The sequence below is a fragment of the Zingiber officinale genome, unplaced genomic scaffold, assembly GCF_018446385.1.
Source record: "Zingiber officinale cultivar Zhangliang unplaced genomic scaffold, Zo_v1.1 ctg27, whole genome shotgun sequence".
Lineage (NCBI taxonomy): Eukaryota > Viridiplantae > Streptophyta > Magnoliopsida > Zingiberales > Zingiberaceae > Zingiber > Zingiber officinale.
In genome coordinates this window covers 42,318-62,315 of record NW_024589928.1, presented here as the reverse complement: position 1 = coordinate 62,315, position 19,998 = coordinate 42,318, and the positions used below count along the sequence as shown (strand labels likewise).

The window sequence follows — 19,998 nt, the reverse complement described above, 5'->3', positions numbered from 1 at the left end:
GTGAATATTTTTTTAAAAAATATATATAAATAATACTAAAATATATAAAAAAAACTTAGTGGCCTCAATTTTATTGGGCTCTTACCATCTATGCCTTGATTTGAACATCAATGATTATATTCTTAACTAAATTTTAGAGCATATTCAAATAATTTACATGTCCCCTCGAATGTGTCTAGTGGTTAGCACATGAGATGTTATTATCATGAGGTCCGGGTTTGAATCTCGACAAAGCTGAGGTAAATGTCTCCCTTATGTGCTAGTCACTATTCCAAAGTCTAGTAGCCGTCTATGATTTTACCTCTTTCGTGTTGAGCCTGAGACGGGTTGGCGGGGGAGGACGTTGGGGACGAACGTATTCACTTTAGGATTGGCAGGGAAAGACGTTGGGGACGAACGTATTCATCTTTTACCATCATATTCAAATAATTTACAGCAATATTAATATATATCTGGTAAAATCCGTCCATATGAAGCACACCCTCCACTACCCATTGTTCAGACATAGTGACTTTCCTATGCAGAGGGATCCTTGCCAAATCGATCCTCTTCAATCTCAACCTTCGACAACTCTTGACGGTCGTAACCGCTGTACTCTACTGTCCAAAACCACCCCCAGCGAAATCGAGAGCGCGACACAGCCAACGGCCCGACCACGCCCGGTGTACGACTTCGTCGGTGTCCCCTCTGGAGCCCGACCTGCTAGTAGGCTCCCAACTGGCGAACTAGGTCGCTGTAGGACAACTTGTGTGGCTAGCGTGACCGTTCGGCCGTTCACGTGGATATTCTTTTTCGTCGGTTATATAAGACTAGGCGACGATAAACAAAAGAGGATTTTTTCTTCTCGCGTGCAACTACTCGAGACTGAGGTCCGATAGGCCGAGGACCGACGTAACTGCAGATCTGAGGAGAAAGGGTGAAGGGGCAGCCCTAAGGCGGAAGGACTCCATCAAATATGCTAACTATTTAAATTCACAAAGCTATTTTATCTTTGTACGCGAGCGAGCATCCAAAGAAACAAATGCAAGTATGGCGGAAAACTCTCTCTAATGTGATGATCAGTGCAAGTGCAAGTGCAATTCAAGCTTAAGCCTTAAACTACTGATAAAGAAGCAGCGGTAAAGAAGCAGAAATAGATGAAAATTTACACCGATAACAACTAATATAATGGCTAATTACACCCGCACAAGGTCCTCGGGGTATGGTACCACGATAAGACATTCAGATTATTATTCAGATATCTACAGTTCGATCTCCAATTACGACGTATTTACAGGAATTTTTCTTCAAATGGGGAGCACGATCAAAGAATGCTGAGCGTCTGTGTTGACTACCGCGCGCGCTTCTCTGGAAAACTTTTGTGGGACCGAACCGATTTTCTCCAGAGATAATCAATAAGATTAACTGAGAGATACAATCAGTGGGTCACACAATTCTGAGTTTAATAATTATTTTTTTTTAAAAAAAATGAATTCGACTTATCAATATCTTTTATACGAAAGTTATTGATAATATAATTAAGTTTTTATTTTTTATCTTTATCGGTTCATTTTAAATAAGAGAGGAAAGAGTAAGTCCGTTAACAGAAAGAAAGAGTATGATAAGAAATATATATTAAAAATTTTGAAAGTGGAATTTACTTTTTGAGAATTTGATAATTTTTAATGCGACCTTCGTCAATTACCAAAGGGCAAAAGTAAAAATATTGTTTACTGGAATCGTGAAAATTAAGGTATTTTTTTTATAAAATATACAACTATAATGTTTTAAGTATTATAATTATATATAAATATAACAGCGGCTATTTTATAATTATAATATAATACTAATCAAATGTTACCAACAAATATTAGTACATTTTGATTAGGTGCGCCCGGTCAATTACCGGAAAATATTAGGACATTTTGGATAATATTAGGGTTTTGATTAGGTGCCTTTGGTCAATTGCCAAAAAAATAAGGACATTTCGATATTAATAAAAAAAAAATAATCAGAAAACCCTCGTGCCTTCCCTTTGCCCGAACCCTCCTACCTCTTCCCGTTTGCTCTCGTACGATGGCGGCAATCGCCGCCAAGCTCAAGGCGCCGTGGTCTCGCCTCCTCTCCCTCCGCTTACTTCCTTGTTCCCGCCCTATCTACCGCCCGTATTCCCCTTCTATTCCTCCTCCCTTCACTGCTAACGCTGTACCCTCCACTCTGCTTTCCGTCCGCCGCTTCTCCGTGAACGCCATTAATGCCGACCGCGTCGTGCAAGAACTTCTGGCTGAGGTAGAGCGGGAGAAGCAGCGTGAACGGGAGGAGAGACAGAAAGCCGGCCTCCCACTCGACGAAGAAGAGGAGGACTATATGGGGGTGGGCCCGCTCATCGAGAAGATGGAAAAGAACAAGCAGAAGGAGCTCGATGCCATAGATCAGTTCTGGGAGCCCACTGACTCGGAGAGCGAAGATGATGAGAGGTTCTCGCCTGAAGAGACCCAAAAGCGGTTGGATGAGTTTGAGAATAAGTGTAAACGGCATTCTGAATTGCTCAAGAACTTTGCCGAAGCAGGTATGGCAGTAGATTTTTCCAAAGATGTCATTTTGCACTTTACAAATTGATCAGAGGATGTATTTAACTCTATTGCCATTTTGCTGGTCAAGGTAAATAACATGACCTTGTTGGGGTGAGATGTGGATTGGATTGTTTACCATTGTCTCCGTAGGGTAATATCTAATTCTTACAGTTTCTGTTAATAAGTTCCCTTTAAGGATTAAAATCCTCCTTGACAGAGTGTTTGGATCTTTTTTTTCCTGGGTGGTCCGCATTTCATGCAGGGATTCTACTTCCACGTTATGGTACTTGTTTCTAAGCTATTTGTTTGACTGCATAGCTACTTGGTTCCTCTACCCTTACTCTTTTTGAACTCACAAAATTTTGGTGATAACCTATTATTTGTGTTATTTCATTCAAGCATTATCTTACAAAATTTACAAATTAAGGCTACACTGGTAAACTTTGTATTGAGAAAACATATTTTTCACGGCAACTTTTTTCTTTTATTCAACAGAAACACTTGATGATGCACACAAATGGATGACTAAAATTAACAAATTCGAGCAGCGCCATTTGAAACTACCCCTTGAGTATAGAGTCATTGGCGATTTGATGAATCGTCTAAAGGAAACAACTGGAAAAGAAAGATTCATTCTCCTCCAAAAGTTAAATCGAGCTATTAGGATGATGGAAGTTAAGGAGGCATATGATCCAAATAATCCTGCAAACTTTGGAGTTATTCAACGTGAGCAAGTTGGTTCTCCTGATGAGGTAGTAGACAATGTTGGTTTCGAGAAGGAGAAAACAATGATACAAGGGGCAGACCTTGAGGAAGATGATGAAGATTTCAGTGAATCAAAGGAGAAAGATGATATATTTACCGAGAAGCTCAATGCCATTGAAAAGAAACTCGAAGAGAAGCTTGAAGAGCTTGATCATACTTTTGGGAAGAAGGGCCGAGTATTGGAAGAGGAAATCAAAGATCTGGTCGAGGAGAGAAATTATTTGACTGAGAGAAAGAGGAAACCTCTTTACAGGAAAGTAAGTCTTAAGGAATCCCTATTTACTTGGTAAACATAATGTGCTTAACATCCTAATATGTATCAATACTAATTTGCCTAGCATTATCTTCATACTAAATAATTGTATGTGTTCTTAGATTCATAACCAGTAGGCTTACTTGTACAACTTACAAATTTTTTTCATGTATTGATGTGCAACTTGACTTGGTTAGCAACAATAAAATAAGATAAAATTTATTTAAATATAGATGATGATATAATAGGAGATAGGGCGTAAAAAGATTCATACAGCCGACCCCACCTAGTGCGAAAAGGCTTGGTTGTTGTATCGATGTGCAATTTATCTACTTCTGTTTTAGATGTTTTTGTCATTTGACACAGCTTTGATACTTCATGTATGTTTTAATTGAGCTTTTGAAAGTCTGAGTTTGTTTTGTTCTATTTTATGCCTTGCTGGCATCTATTTTTCTGTAGCTGATAGTTCGTGTTGTATTAATCATGTCGTAAGCAGGTTGTGTTATTTGTCAATGTGGAATCAACGTAACATTTATATTTTAAACATTAAATATTATATCACATAAACTAGGTCAATTGAAAAGTGAATTTATTAAATTTTATTTTAAACATGAATTGAATGTTTGGAAACAAATACAGGGATTTGATGTAAAGGTAATCAATGTTAATCAGACATGCAAAGTTACTAAGGTAAGTAAATTACCTTTGTGAAGTTCATATTGACATCATTTTTTCTTTTTGGTTAATATTTTTTGTATAATTCAACTATAGGCAGGGCGACTGATGAAGTACACAGCACTGCTGGCCACTGGGAATTACCATGGAGTTATTGGATTTGCAAAAGCAAAAGGTCCAACAGCTACTATTGCTATCCAAAAGGTATGTTGTCTATAGATTTGTGTTTGATCATTGATGCAAGATCTGTTAATAGCAATGATTTTTCTTCATTGCCGTTCATGTATAAGTGTTTGCCTGTAGGGCCATACTATCTAAGTAAATTTTCTGAGCAACACAAGTCACAAGACGTCAATGTAGAATCTGTTTTTTCTTAGATTCTTCAAAGTTCAAATATTGGTTAACCTCACTTAGTTTCATATCACCATGAATCATGCTTAAAACCAAAGGTTTCATGCTTTTTGTTATGTTTACTAAGGTCCTGTCGCTACGAAAGGGAAGCTTGAGTTCAATTTTTATGTGCTGTAACTCAGATCTCTGTTTTTCTAACTTGATCATAGTGTCTCATTCTTTCTGGTAATTGACATGTGATACACGTACATGTACTGACACCATCTTTGGGCAAAGAAAAGGTTAATGGCTTAAACATTTGTCAATCTGTTGCTACCTTGATTTGTGGAATAGCATCATAAATCTGGGATTGCCATTTCATGGGTCTTATTCGTATGAATCTTAAAATATAGAGTTGACATGGACCGGTTTTTGTTATTAGCCTCTCTCATACATAAGTTTGAAAGCCATCCTCGACATGTTTCATGGAACTTATTTATGAAATTTTTGTGCATAAGAAAAAAAAATTAAAAGCAACTTTTGTTTCTGGTTAATAAATGAAACTAAAATTTGTGACAATGTGTGAGCTTACTCAAGGCACATTGTACACTCACACTTCTATTTTTGATATGCATTGATAATATGTGAATTGCTTTAAATACTAATATAATTCCCTTGTTATGCAAGGGTTTTTATGATTTTTTTTATATATTAATTGCACTAATCTAACACTTTCATTGTATATGATAATTAGAAAAGCTATTACTATCAAAATAATTATTGAAACAATAAATATACATGTTAATTTTATCAAATGCTACCTTAGGCTTCCTGTAATATAATTATTCTAATAGATTAGTTACTGTGTGGTGATTTTCAATCTCGAGTATTGGCACATATACTTTCTTCCTGTAGGCATATGAGAAATGCTTCCAAAATCTTCATTATGTCGAGCGCTATGAAGATCACACCATTGCTCATGCTATCCAAGCAAAATACAAAAAAACAAAGGTGAATAAATTTCTCAATAACCTCCATTCTCATTCTCAATCTTATTTTGTTTTTAGTTCGATAACATTGGTCTGGTCGTATGCATGTCTTTTGTTAGTTATACCTCTGGCCTGCTCCAATGAAAAGCGGAATGTCAGCCGCAGTCAAAAGTGTCGAAACTGTCCTCTGTTTGGCTGGGTTTTGCAATGTCAAGACAAAGGTGCATTGTTGATTCTTGAAACCTCTGTGCCAGTTTATGTTTTCTAGATGTTTATCCTCTTCGTGCATCGTCTTCTTTGCAGATTATTGGCTCGAGGAACCCCCTCAACGTAATCAAGGTTCTTTTCATAGCACTGAATGCTGTAAGTTGAAAACTGCCATCCATAATTTTAATCTGTTTTTTTTTTCAAGGCAACTCTCTTAATACTATTTTGTCTACTCAGATTGAAACTCCCAAGGATATCCAGGAGAAGTTCGGAAGAACTGTCGTAGAGACGTATCTGCTGTAGAACTACCACGGCTAAGTTTCGGTGAACAAACTATGCTGCCCTCAAATTTTTGTGGCGCGCAATTTTTATTTTATTTTAATCATTCTCTGTTTGAACTGAATAAACATTGAAAATTGTCACGCAGAATATAAAAGGTTAACTAGCCAAAGTGAACCACAAGTTATTTTTGTGTAAGTCATGATCAAGGTGAGCTGGTCAACTGCTATGTTGCTTTCAATCAATCGTTTTCCATGGTTGCCATCACGTTTCCTTAGAGTAACTTATCCTTTGGTCTCTGTTAATGTTATCTATTCCTTTTTTATTTTTTGTTATTCTTGGATTTGTTTTTTCCTTTTATTTGTCCTTATATAGAGAGCCAGCAACATCTGAAGCCAAATCCTCGCCGACGGCCGGAGGAGGCCGAGACTCGAGAGGTGGGTGACCAAGAATAAAATAATCTTTCATGTATACTTGGAAGGATAACTAATGGTTGGTAAAGAACTTGAAAAGTTGAGGGGCAAAAATCAAGGGCACTTCAAATTAAGTAAATAGAAGACGTTTTTTTTTTTAAATCTAAAAAATAATCTTAGTTTTCAGTTTCACTGTAAGAATTAGGATTAACTGATATAATGTGGACAAGTTATTGGATAGCTATTATAATAATGTGCAAATTACGTGTAACCTGCATTATAATATTGCTATAATTTTATAGTAGTTATTTAATGGTTTTAATATAATATTGTTATAATTTTATAATAGTTATTTAATAGTTTTTATAGGCTATAATAGCCTTTTACCTGTTATAGAAGCTACATTGTTTTAAAGTTATTTTAATCAATTCAATTTTGTTTCGATGAATTTTAAATGATTTTAACTAGGTTGGTAGAAATTATTTTTGTTATAATAATGTTGAGAATTTATTATTAAGTGTTTAAAGTTTTAATGAAATAGTTAATTTTTAATATTGGAGTGGTTATTACGTAGCTTCTATATGTTAGAATAGCTATCAACTAACATCTATCAATTATAGAGGTTAAGTTAGGAATATTATTATATTAAAGTATTATTTTTAAATTTAATTAAAATTATTTCAAATTAATTAAAATATTTTTAAAACAGTTTTAATGGCTACTTATTTTAAAACAGTTTTAGTTGCTAGATAGTAATTTTTTTACCCGTTGTAGTTAGATTTACTATCATAAATGGCCTCTAGTACTGGATCCGTTTTATTATTTTAAAGTTAATATATTTGATGGTCTTTTTGTTTTTTTTAAAGGCATTTTTTTTTTTACGATTCCTATATTTTTAGGACAAAAAGTCTTTGTTTTTCCAAAGTTAATACCACGAAAATTCCGACCGACGGCTACGAAAGTAGGGAGTAGTCCGTTCGAATATGATGTGATATGCCTTCTGTTTTTTCCCCGGCTATTTTTTCGCTTCCTTTTGGCAGATTCGGACCCGCCGCAATTACTACCGGTACGTGGACATCACTAGCAGAATTTGTTGACTAATAAAAACATATTAATTACGTTCAATTTTAATTACATAAATTGTAAGAGAAAAAATACAATTAAATTGATCTATTTAAATATGTAAGCCCCTTTTAGGAGAGCTATCTCTCGATTTCCAAATTCCAATTTGCTCCGCGGACCTGCACCTGTAGAAGCGTTGGCTGCCATCGCATTTGTCCGATCGATCTCCCTTTCGCCATGGTTTTGATGAGATCCAGATCGAGACAACCCTAATTCCTCCTCGCAAGGTTCGCCAAGCCCTCGTTGTCATGGTCACTGGTCACTAGTCACAGCACGGCGTCGCCTGTAGCAGTGACCCAACGAAGGAGGGTTATTTAGTTGGGAATCTTGGGATAACAGTGGCTCGTTTGACATTTAATGGATAGCGACCCCCGACTTGTCTGATTGCTGGCTTCCGCTGTGGCGATGAGGAGGAGGTGAGAAAGATGGACGGGGATGTTCTTGAGCCTCCCCATCCCTATCCGTCACCTTTCTGCTGCCGTAGTTTACTCCCAGCCATGGATCGAGACCCTCGAACCCTTGCTTTCCTCCCCGTGTCTTGTTGACTTTGATGCCGGGTTCTGATTGGAGCAATAACGTTGGTAAGCCACCTACTTTCCCTTCTTCGCTTCTTCTTTTAGATCTTGAGTTTTGTTTCCTCTCCGGTTACAGGTGTGTTTTGAATCGCTTGTATTTTTGAGCGATTTGGGGACGAAGTTCTTGAAAATTTGACTTTTTTAGGTTTTGCTTCTGTATCTCGCTTTCTGTTGGTCAATAGCGCATTTAATCTCTCTGTGAGCACGATGGACTGGAATGATAACGCTTCGTTGCTTTGGGATTGGGACAATCACGCGCTGGCCGGCGGCCACTGCAAACCGTCCTCCTCCGCCGCCACCGCTTCGTCTGGCTCTGAATCTGGGAATGGTTCGTCCTCCAAGAGCACCGTCTCCGCTTCTTTCGATTCATCGTCCAGAACTGGAAAGGAGCAGGAGTTTGATCCAAGCCCTAAGGCGGAAGACAAGAACAACTTTCTACAGGAGTCTAGCTATTTTCCAGTCACGCCGTCAGAGACTGGATTGGAGGAGTCTCAGATAGGGTTAAAGCTCGGCAAGAGGACCTACTTTGAAGATGTTTCAGCTGATAGCAACGCCAATAACCGTTTACCGCCACTGGATTCTGCTCCGGCAACAACTGCTCTCAAGAAGTCGCGTGTGTCTTATCTGAGTTCAGAGAGGGCCTGCTGCTGCCAAGTTGAAGGCTGTGATTTTGATCTTAGTGGGGCTAAGGATTATCACCGGAAACACAGGGTATGTGAAACCCACTCCAAATGTCCCAAGGTTGTCATTGCTGGTCAGGAGCGCAGGTTTTGTCAGCAATGTAGCAGGTTGCTTGAAGATTTAGCCTACTTAAACTATTTTGTTGTGCACATTCCCTATCTTACATGTTTTTGGCTTTTCATGCTTAAGGTTCCATGAACTGTCGGAGTTTGATCAGAAAAAGAGAAGCTGTCGCAGACGCTTGTCTGATCATAATGCACGACGGCGCAAGCCACGACCGAATTTAATCTCATTCAGATCAATAAATTTCTCCTCATCATTTTGTGGTATAAAAGAACACTTCCTTTGCAGTTTCAAGTATTTCTTTTGTTTGTGGTTCTCTTGGAGCATATACGAATCATTGTTATAATTTAGGATAATTACAATTCTCAATACACTCAGACTAGAACTGTATGTTTGAAGATACTCAAATACAGCTAAAAATGAATGTTTGCTTATTATAGAAAGGTAAAGTTTTGAAATGCAAATGGAAGAAGTTTTGACTACATAAAAAATAGTTAAAGGTTCCAATTTACGCGAATTTTCTGGAAATCATTTGCATTGAGGCTCCAATTGCTATTAAATTTTATTCGAGCTGAAAGCTTTTCCTTCGTCGCAAAGAAGTATTCTGTGAAAGATTCATATGAAGTCATTTTACTGAACATTTCTTGTTTCTCTTGTGGCTTAACATTGTTTTGCATCTTCAAGACTTTTTGGTGTCTTAACATTGTTTCCCACCATGTTCATTTTCATTAATAAGTACTACTGGGAGGTTCAAATTGAACTAATATCAATTGTGCTTAACAACCGGGAGGTGAGAGATTACAGTTTTTCAATCATCTTTTTACTTTGTATAGAAGGTCAAACATCCCAAAAGATGTTAGCATTCTCGGAAAGCCACAATATCTTGGTTAATCTGTGGTGATGTTCCTAACTATGATGCTTAGTTGACTGTGAGGCCTATGTTCCATTCATATTTTTTGCATTTTAAGTTGATATTGTCATTATATTATGTGTTGTCTTCATATGCAATCTGTTCATTTTTTTTTCATTTAGTAGTGTAAAGTGTAAACATAACTAAACTAACCTGTCACACTCTTAATGGATTTTCTATTAATGAACTACATATACCATTCACAATGAATATAATTTTCTTGATAATTATGTATAGCATTTGTGTGGTGGTTTGACATTTATTTATTTATATATTTGCTGCCTAATGATATGTGGCTTTTGCAGATGACAAACAACAGATGAAGTTCCTTTGGAATAAAGCTCCTTTTGGACAGATGAGATCCATGACAAGCACCATTAATGAAGGTTTGCAAAGTTTCAAGCTCACACAAACAAAAGGACCATGGACAAAATCAGGAAAAGAAGGCAGCATCGATGGGCAGCAGTACTTGCCAAACACTGAACTATCAAATGGATGTTTCTCACTTTATCAGGATGTAGACAAGCTCTTGCCACTCAAGGGTACTGTGGCCGAAGTTCTCAATCAAGGTACATGATTGCTTGATACAAGTTTCTACTTCAAAGTTAGCAATATCATGCTTTTCTTCAGTAGTTTGTGGAGACCACTATATTCGGAGTTCCTTCTCCATGCAATTGAAATTCATATAGTAAAATGTGTTGTCTTTTTGTGCTTTGTTGCAAATTTCTCAATATTGCAACATACATGATAAAATCATGGTAATCAAAATGGATAAGTGTACCCAGATAGGGTGATAAAAAAATCTAAGGTCCCAATGGATGAACTAATTTTAAAATAATTTATTTGAATCTTGAAATTTTAAACCATGTCATATAATTAGCAATCTATAAGATGATTGATCTTGAAAAAAATCAAATATACCTTTGCTGATATTGATCCAACTCAAACAATTTGTATCTATATCAGACAAGTTTAACAATCATTGAAATTGATTGGATAACCACTTATGTCATGGTTTATGTGGGACTACTAGAGTTGGATACCTGGATTACCAAAAAGAAAAACAACAAACAAAAAAATGTGGGACTACTAGGCATGGAGCATCCTAGCTTCAATGTTCCCCTCATGCCTGTCATGAGCACTGACTTTTTTTAAAAAAAAAAATTGAGACAAGAAGTATTTGGGCTCCAAACCTCCTCTACTCTTGATGCCATGTTGAAATTTATTAGTTTACCACTTAGTTCAAAAACTCAAACTCTTAGGGAAAAGGCCAATTTTATATTAATATATTGAACCACCTTGTGACATGGGACTATTGGGCAAGAAACATCCTTATTTCAGAAACAACCATGGATTAAATGCAAACATAATTGATAAAAATGCAGAAGTACAGAAGGAACATCTAAATATAGTTTTTTCCCCTCAGAGTATTCATATATGAGTACCTTGGAGTATACTGCTTTTGCATTTGACTAATGCTTAAAAATAAAGTTCCCTGGGGATATTGATAAGATTTATGGTTTTCATTATTGCGATCTAGTTGGATGCAGACAAGCTAGGTCCATGATTTTGTGATTTTGCTTGCTTTGACTTGGATACCCATTTTGTCATAGTGGGTACTTGTTGGTCTGATATCTTCTAAACTGACCAATAAAACAAACATGATTTATTTAACTGCCTTTTTGAATCCTTTTTCATATTATGTCAATCTGTCATTCTATACTGGGTTCAACTTAACATTGAACAGTGAGCTCCTGCCTAGATGCAGTGAACTGTTGCAGATTCCTTCATTAACCAAGGTTACCTTTTGGTTGATCCTTTTTACTAGTATTATTTGAGGAACCACCTGGGAAAAGACATGAACTGGCATCTTGATATGCAATGTGCAAATAACAATCTTCTACTCTGTTTTTGCAAACTTAATATTTAGGCTCCTGAATCAGTAACTAATGCCAACTAAAATATTCTATTGGCTACTCCAAGCTTTTTAGCTTTAGTCATGAAATGACTTTCCGATAATTTGTGACCATTACTCTCTCTCACCAGTGTTTTATATCAGAGGCGAATTCCAAATAAATGCTTTGACCTTCTTAGTGCAAGTTATGATTGATTTGTAGATAAAAGTCTGGCTGCAATGAAAATGCTTCTTTTTGGAAGTAAAATTATAATGAAAATGATTGTTCCAAACAATTGCATTCGATGGTTAATTTGCACTCTGTTGTAGGCTAGAAACCTTTAACTGATTAAAATGGTTATTCAAAAGGGTTTTATATTTTTCTTATGCTCTACCTTTTTGCGCTTTCCCTATTTTTGAGGCAGCTTGATGCTCAGCTTTTTTTTCTAATTAAAAAAAAAAATCATGTAACTTATTGTTATATAAACACGTGGGATTGATTGAGATAAAAAAAACATTCTTCTGGTTGCAACTTAACCATTTACTTTTTTTTTTTCTTTGCATGAAACAATTATTTTCCTGACAAGTAACAAAGTTGCCTATACTAAATGCAGTAGTGTTGCTCATATACTGATGTCTGTTATTCAGGTTCAGAAGCATCTGCAGGAGCTTCGAACTTGGATGGAGCACCGGATCTTCAGCGTGCTCTCTCTCTTCTGTCAACCAATACTTGGGGTTCTCATGATCCTGGACAAAATTCTTCCATTGTTGACATTATGGATGCTAACTACACTGCTACATTACAGCCCATAATGCCTGCAGCGAACACCTCAAATCACTGGATCTATGGGCATTCTGCTGCTCAACAAGCTCAACAGCTTCCATTTGCCATGCAAAGAAATGGCGACTACAAGCCCCATGAGTTCCCCCAACAGAGCACACTCTACAGGGATACTATCTTTGATCCCAGTCAGATTCATTGACCGTGTGAAATCAAACTGACTGATTCTCGGGTTCCCTATATGTTGCTTCCATTACCTTTCAAAGTGCTGCTTTAGATATTGGCTCAAGCCGCTGCAGCATTACCAAAGACATTGGTTGCTCTTAATTCTTCATGCACTACGGGTGCTTGTTAATGGTGTATTAAGGTACATGCTCTGTGCTAAGATTCTCAAATTGTTCCTTTTCTGCCTCCCAAAACATTGCAAGGTTTAAAAGGATGCACTGCCCTTTACTTTCTGTATTGTAGAATTAAGTAGCAAGATTCTTCGAATTATATTTTCTACTGAGTTGCTTTCCGTAGGCCAAGTAGATTCAGTTCTCAGCCACTCCTCTTAGGTCGAGAGGCCCTATAGATATTCTCTCCTTGAATTGTCTTGGATGGTGGAAAAGGCCTTCTTTTTAGGTTGTTTCTCAAAGCCAAATGAGCTCTCTCCCTTTGTTGATTATAAGAGACAACATCTTTTTGTTTCCATTGTGTCCTGATTTGCAAAATGAATTGCCAAATCTGGACAATGTTTATGTTTAGGACTGAACATTCCTCCTTTTGCTGGACTCTAAAACCAGCCAAAAATGACTACAGCTAATAATCTCATAATATAATATAATATAGGAGTCAATAGATACCGATCATGCCTATGTCTCATATAAATTACACGACACAGCGTAATTCATGCCATTGTGGTTTTTTTTAAAATATAAATGGTAAAAAAATAAAACACTAACAAAATTTTAAATCCTGAAAGTAAGAAAAAACAACAATATCTAGAAAATATTAAATTATAAAAACCACAACTAAATGTCCTGAATACCCTGAAGTTTTAAATTATGAAGATATTTATATAATAAAATAACTGACCGACGCGTTTTTTGGTTACATTTATTGTTCATTTATCATAAATAGAATAATTAAATTAAAAGTGCAAAGTTTCTCAACCTTATTCATGAGGCATGATAATTAATTAATTACGTGGCACAGAGATATTGCAGGTGGAGTCGATGAAGCAACCTCACGTGGAAACAAAGCACATGACGGGTGGACCTAAGTGGAGAGGACAATAATTCGATAATTTCACGTACAGAAAGATTATTAAAAGAAATGAACGAAAGCAACTCCTTACAATTCACTTAGGACTCTATTTTTTGAATTTTTAAAAAGAGAGTAAATTTAACTTCATATTTTTATCGAAATAAATGTTTTTATTTGGATTTTAAATGAAGCAAAAAATATATATTAATAATGGGGAATCTCCGATTATTGGGAATGGTGTTTCTGTAATAACGAGATTTATCAGGTGCATTCTCGTAAACGGGGAGAGTGGGAGACCGCCGTTTACCCGATCCTGCTGCTGCTATTTAAACCTTGTATTAATTCTAATCACTCACCAACTCGAGAACTTGGAAGAGAAAAAGAATCGATTTTACTACTCCAGCTTTCTCCCCCTTCTTTTTTTCGCAAGAAAAATTCTTCTTTTGATTGTGAGATTCTTGCGATTGAGACTTGGGGATCAGTAGGTGCTCGATCTCGAGCTCGCCGACGCGGATCGGGACTTGGGGCAGTTTGGCCCTTGGAGATCGGCGTCATGGTTTCGTAAGAGATTGCGTCCGCCTAGGGGCGAGGTAGAGGCCGGGGCTTAGTTCGAGATCGATGGGTTCTTGCATGTCCTTGGAGAACCAGAGTAAGCATTTTATTCAAAATTTGGTCTTTTGGTTCGTTTTTTCTTCGGTAATTGCTGGATCTTCTTCAGTCGTGGACGGAAGGATCTGCAGAGATTTGACTGAACTTGTGTGCTTACTAAGAAATTTCGCCTGTTTGACCTTTTGACTGCTAGTTTTGACGACGTTTGGAAAGCAGGATTAATTTCCTGAGTCTTATATGTGGGAAATTTAACATTTTTCGCTCGCTTAGTGGCGTTTTTAGCTCATCGATCGCAAGCGAACACTTCCCGCTGTATTGACCATCGTAATCCTTGTTTTTGTTCACTTTCTGGTAGGGGTGTGGTTGTAGAAGGGTATTTTGTAACCTGAATGATCCAAGCATCACAAGAAGCAAAATAGACTTAGAGGTTTTTCTCTCTGCAATGCTTTTGGATAGCTAAGCAAATATTTATGGACAGTCACGGTAGCTTCATCTCTTTGTTATGAATTCATTGTTTCTCTAGTATACGTGTCTTCTGGGTTCTGGTATTGTCGCCAACATGCTAGTGCATGTAGATATCAATCATTACCTGCAGCTAATGGCACGAGATGTACCAACAGGACCAAAGGAGTGCAGAAGATACTGCAGAAGTTCCATGATAAAAATGCCACATACAGATCAGTATTTTCTTATTCGGTAATGAATCAAGATGAAGTATTTGTTTGCTAAAATTCACTATGTATGACTTTTTGTTTGTTCCTTTTATGATTTGTCACAATCCTTTCACGCTCTTAATGTAATCTCAACACAAAATGAAACAGATATTTCATTGGGTTTGTTACTACTTTTTTTAATAGTTCAAAATTCTATTAAAATATGCATATACTAATCCATGGATTTTATAGCATGGCATGCTTTAGTATTGATCAATTAGATAATTGAAAGAACGAAGTTGCAGAACTTGTAAGTATAGTTTTTTTAGAAAAGAATAGTCTAATAGACTTCTCTTCTTTATAAATTTTCTCAACTCTCAGATATCATGCCCAAAATATCGTTTAAGAGAGAAAGAATAGGATGGCAAGGCAATTTCTTAGTTAACTGTGTTAATGAAGGTCTACTGTGCCTATTAGCACGGATCTAAGACTGGTGTCTGAAAGCTACATCATGTACCTAACCAACTTTGGAGGAGCCAGTAAGCTAGATGGCATATTCATGATGCCAGACAAGTGTTGCGCTCTATAGCCATGATGAATCTGTTTGCTTTCCCCCTTAACTTTGATGAATGGTCTTATCACACCGTGATCTGTTTGTTTATACAGTTTATCATTTTTTAATTTACTATATTGCATGACTTAACTATAAGTTTGAATTCTGATTTATCTTCCAATATCGCCAGTTGAAATAGGCAAAGCTGCTGCATCTCTATGTCCAGCAAAGCAAAGTATCAGTTCATCACAGAGCAACAGTTCAAGTACACTAGCTCCTCCAAAGGATGTGAATGACCTTCTGGTTTCTGGATATGGAAATGTCTACATATTTACCTACAGTGAATTGGGAGCAGCTACTAGAAATTTTCGACCAGATCAAATTCTTGGAGAAGGTGGTTTTGGAGTTGTATATAAAGGTGTCATTGATGAGAATGTGAGGCCAGATTTTGAGTCCACTCAAGTTGCTGTGAAAGAGCTCAATCCGAATGGTCTACAAGGGGACAAAGAATGGCTGGTAATGTTCCTCTGATTTGCAGTTCTATACAGTTAATTTCTTTTCCATCATTTTTCCTCCCATAGAGCGCAAAGAGTTGGCGAGCATGGAAAAAAACAAATTGCTTAATAATCCACAACTTTTGCCCTTGTCAATGAACATGCACATTGTTATTCTTTTGGTGACTATCTCATGTGGAATGAAATTATTGATTTTTCTTAGCTCTTAAACACATGCAATCATGCTTGGCTATACATAGTTTCTGAAATACATAATCAAGTTTTTAGGACAAAAGGTAAGGTATTGCATGACAGGATCTCATTTCTAAAAATCTAAAGCAAATGAGAGGATAAGTTAAGATCCTGTCTGACTAGGTATGCAAATGGAAGCTACTATGGCGCCTTGGGAATTATTTGTTACATATAAGTTGATTCGGCATTTAAGTTTATTCAGTAGTTAAAGGATTTTATCAGGTTCTTATCTTTAAAAATGCATATCTAAATATGTAAATTAGTATGGAATCCCTATAACTATAACTCTAAAGCATTTTGGCTGAATTTTACATTTACTATGTCTGGAGATGCGTTATGACTACTGGGAAGAACATATTCTGATGTTTCCTGTGACAAATAATAGAAGATATTGAAGCCACATGTTTTCCATAGTATCTTTTTTATGCTTTTATGATAGTATTATAAAATGAGTTCACCTTTTGCTTTTCAGGCAGAAGTTAACTATCTGGGGCAACTAAGTCACCCGCATCTTGTCAAACTTATTGGTTATTGCTGTGAGGGTAACCATAGGCTGCTAGTATACGAGTATATGGCTTGTGGAAGCCTGGAAAAGCACCTGTTCCGAAGTAAATACTTATGTTTTTATTTATTATCATGCAATTAGTTTAATTAACAAGGATCACTAACTTCTGATTTGACATATTTTAGTTAATGGCCATTTATAGCCACCTCCCATATCTTGATATTGGACAAAAATATGTGGAATAGTGCAACATCAACAAGTTCATCAAATGGGTTACTAATGAGCAAGATATGCATCTATCTCTTGCTTCAAGCTTACTAATAGACACTAGATACAAAGAGTAATATAAGCAGAAGTTAGATACAAAGAGTAATATATTTGTACATGTATAATACAATTTTTGTTCTGCTCTGCACATTTATCCATGTGATTTTCTTTGTGTAACAAGGAACAAATTGTATTCTCAGATTATTTGGTTCAATGCTGTTAATCCCTCACATTGATTTTTTTTTTTTGCATAAATATCATTAATAAATTTTAATGTTAAACTGTTTATACTTTGGCTAACTTTTCCTATTTGACACTAATCTATGTTAACTAAATGTGTCTTTCCACCACGTCTAGAGATGCCTATAATGCCTTTTATCTTTAGTTTTTTTTTCCATTAGATTGATCTTCTGATAAATGGTCTGTATAATATTCAATTATCAGCATACGTGCATCTCAGTGTCCTCGTCTATAAATAGTAGTTCAGTGGAAAATTTTGACCCCATTATCTGTGTACTTACCTCAGTTTTATTGATACCTTCCTCCACACTTGGGTAAGTTGCAGACTAGGGCACTGATATTAAAAGGGAAATTAAATACAGAGTGCAATATAGGCTGCTACTGTATGAACACCAGCTTCTTATGCATTTTATTCTTCAGAGTAGCGTCCAACAACATGGCGACAAATATTTCAAATTTTGTTTAGTTACATTGTTTATTTACCAAGTTTAGGTTTCTTCTTGACAGGGGTTTGCCTTACAATGCCATGGTGCACTCGGATGAAAATTGCTATTGGTGCAGCAAAAGGACTTGCCTTTCTTCATGGAGCTGAACGATCCATCATATATCGTGACTTCAAAACATCAAATATATTACTAGACACGGTTTGTCCTTTTTACACCAATTGCACTGGGTATTAGGTGGGCTATAGTAATCTAAGGATAACAGGAATAGATATAGTAAATTTCTTGTTAATGTCAATTTGGGCAGATCCTTGTCAGTTATTAAGGTCGAAGGTTCAATGTTTCAAATGCCTTGATAAAATCTCATTGGGTAAGAATGCTATTATACCTCTAGTGGATAAATAATTACACAAAAAAAGAATTAATATTCTGAAAATTCATTGATTTTTAAATACGTAATTGTAGTTTATTCATATGGATTTGCATGCAAGTGGGTGAGAGCATATTCAAAGTAATGAAATTTGGAATCATGTTTAAGTAACAAATGTTTGAACACTATTAGGTTCATTAGAGATGTCTTCTCATTCTGTCTTAAACAGTTCTTAACTTTGTTAGGAATATAATGCGAAGCTCTCAGACTTTGGCCTTGCAAAGGAAGGGCCTATGGGCGACCAAACTCATGTTTCAACTCGGGTCGTGGGCACATATGGATATGCGGCCCCTGAGTATATGATGACTGGTGAGTCTTCCCAAAGCACAATCCCAGCTATGCTCGTTAAACCTTACCAGTAACTTTCTCTTGAGTCACTGGCTGCTATATCTTACAATGCATAGGTGAGTGATATGCTTTCAGTATCTAGTAAATAAAATACTGAAAGTTTGATCACATTTGCCTTTGATATATTTGTGACAAAACTACTTTTCTTTTACTCTATCTATGAGTAGCAATATCATATCAGTGCAGTGGTTTAACAGACCTTGAAATCGTCATAATCAATCGTGTACTATTTTAATAAATCTGCAAGATGGATAAACATATTTTGTTTCTGTTATCTTCTTGTCTTGCATCATATTATTATGTTTTTTTAAGGTGAAAATAAAAGATGCCGTATATATTTGAAACTTGCAATCATATATATATAGTTCAATTATATTGGTTGTGATTCCTTTCAGGCCATTTAACTGCAAGGAGTGATGTCTATGGTTTTGGAGTTGTGCTACTTGAGATGCTTTTAGGGAGAAGAGCAGTGGACAAAAGCCGTCCAAACCGACAACAAAATCTAGTTGAGTGGGCTCGACCACTCCTCATCCATAACAGGAAGTTGCTGAAGATCTTGGATTCAAGATTGGAAGGGCAATATTCTAACAGAGTTGCTACTGAGGTGGCTAGTTTGGCATATCGGTGCCTCAGCCAAAACCCAAAAGGCAGGCCCGCTATGAATGAGGTGGTTGAGACCCTTGAGAACATTCAAAACCTGCCTGAGAGCAGGGAAGACTTTCTGTTTCAGTACAGTGATTGTGCCGTGACACTCTACGAGGTTCCGAAAGAAGCTCCAAGTGATAATAATTTGGAGAAGAACGATGCTACTGTGAATGGAGCAAATGAATTGAGTGTGCATCATTCAGAAAGGAACAAATTTGGAAATTGCAGGAGCAATAGTGAACCACCACCTCCCTTAGAATACAATCAGTACAGCCCCTCGCCTGAGTCCGATCGACATCAGCCACTATGAAATCCACAGATCATAATCGAATTCACCGACACAGTGTATGACTTTTGACATCAATTGTCTTTCATTTGCATATATTTGCTAGCTCTTGTTTACTAGATTCTATTGTTTTAACACACTAGATCTCGAGTTCTTTCATACATGTTTATTTGGGGGAGGAGTATGTTCATCCCCAATTCTTGGAAATAGGAAGATATCACAAACCTGAGATGTAATATTTTACTAGTAAGATCATTCTGTGATGCATGAGCATTTGGCAATTATGTTTTTCTCAATGACAGGATTTAAGCATTTCAGCAAGGCCTTTTTATTATCATTATTATTTTTCCAATCCTCACACTGCCTAAGTTCAAAGCTGAGCAATGTATTGCCCTTAGGACAATGATAGAACGGTAGGATATTTTCTCAATTTTTTTGATCGAATATTTTGAAATTCATGACATTGATTAAAGGGACGTTTCATTTTAATTTTTTTTCATCAAAAATATTTCATCCTACTCGTAGTGATGTATAAT

At 36.4% G+C, this 19,998-nt stretch overlaps 3 protein-coding genes across 5 annotated transcripts; all 3 read left to right on the top strand.

Moving 5' to 3' along the window:
* Positions 1-1,992: 1,992 nt before the first annotated feature.
* On the top strand, positions 1,993-6,317 carry LOC122037346. 2 transcript variants are annotated; one of them, XM_042596786.1, is made up of 9 exons: positions 1,993-2,548; positions 3,048-3,574; positions 4,210-4,260; positions 4,342-4,449; positions 5,491-5,586; positions 5,684-5,785; positions 5,868-5,927; positions 6,009-6,095; positions 6,199-6,317. In XM_042596786.1, the coding sequence occupies exons 1-8, from the start codon at positions 2,056-2,058 to the stop codon at positions 6,072-6,074; spliced, it is 1,503 nt and encodes a 500-aa protein (XP_042452720.1). In that variant the 5' UTR covers positions 1,993-2,055; the 3' UTR covers positions 6,075-6,095; positions 6,199-6,317. The 2 variants fall into 2 exon arrangements, with proteins under 2 accessions (XP_042452720.1, XP_042452718.1); XM_042596784.1 differs by having other exon boundaries at positions 6,009-6,317.
* Positions 6,318-7,691: 1,374 nt separating this feature from the next.
* On the top strand, positions 7,692-12,993 carry LOC122037349 (squamosa promoter-binding-like protein 12). Of its 2 annotated transcripts, none has more exons than XM_042596788.1 (5): positions 7,692-8,166; positions 8,306-8,948; positions 9,031-9,167; positions 10,120-10,383; positions 12,357-12,993. In XM_042596788.1, the coding sequence occupies exons 1-5, from the start codon at positions 8,136-8,138 to the stop codon at positions 12,689-12,691; spliced, it is 1,410 nt and encodes a 469-aa protein (XP_042452722.1). In that variant the 5' UTR covers positions 7,692-8,135; the 3' UTR covers positions 12,692-12,993. The 2 variants fall into 2 exon arrangements, with proteins under 2 accessions (XP_042452722.1, XP_042452723.1); XM_042596789.1 differs by having other exon boundaries at positions 7,693-8,166; positions 8,237-8,948.
* A 1,082-nt stretch (positions 12,994-14,075) lies between these two features.
* LOC122037350 (probable serine/threonine-protein kinase PBL17) lies at positions 14,076-19,743 on the top strand. The gene is made up of 6 exons (XM_042596790.1): positions 14,076-14,386; positions 15,743-16,068; positions 16,771-16,906; positions 17,818-17,954; positions 18,369-18,492; positions 18,927-19,743. The coding sequence occupies exons 1-6, from the start codon at positions 14,356-14,358 to the stop codon at positions 19,484-19,486; spliced, it is 1,314 nt and encodes a 437-aa protein (XP_042452724.1). The 5' UTR covers positions 14,076-14,355; the 3' UTR covers positions 19,487-19,743.
* Positions 19,744-19,998: the final 255 nt, after the last annotated feature.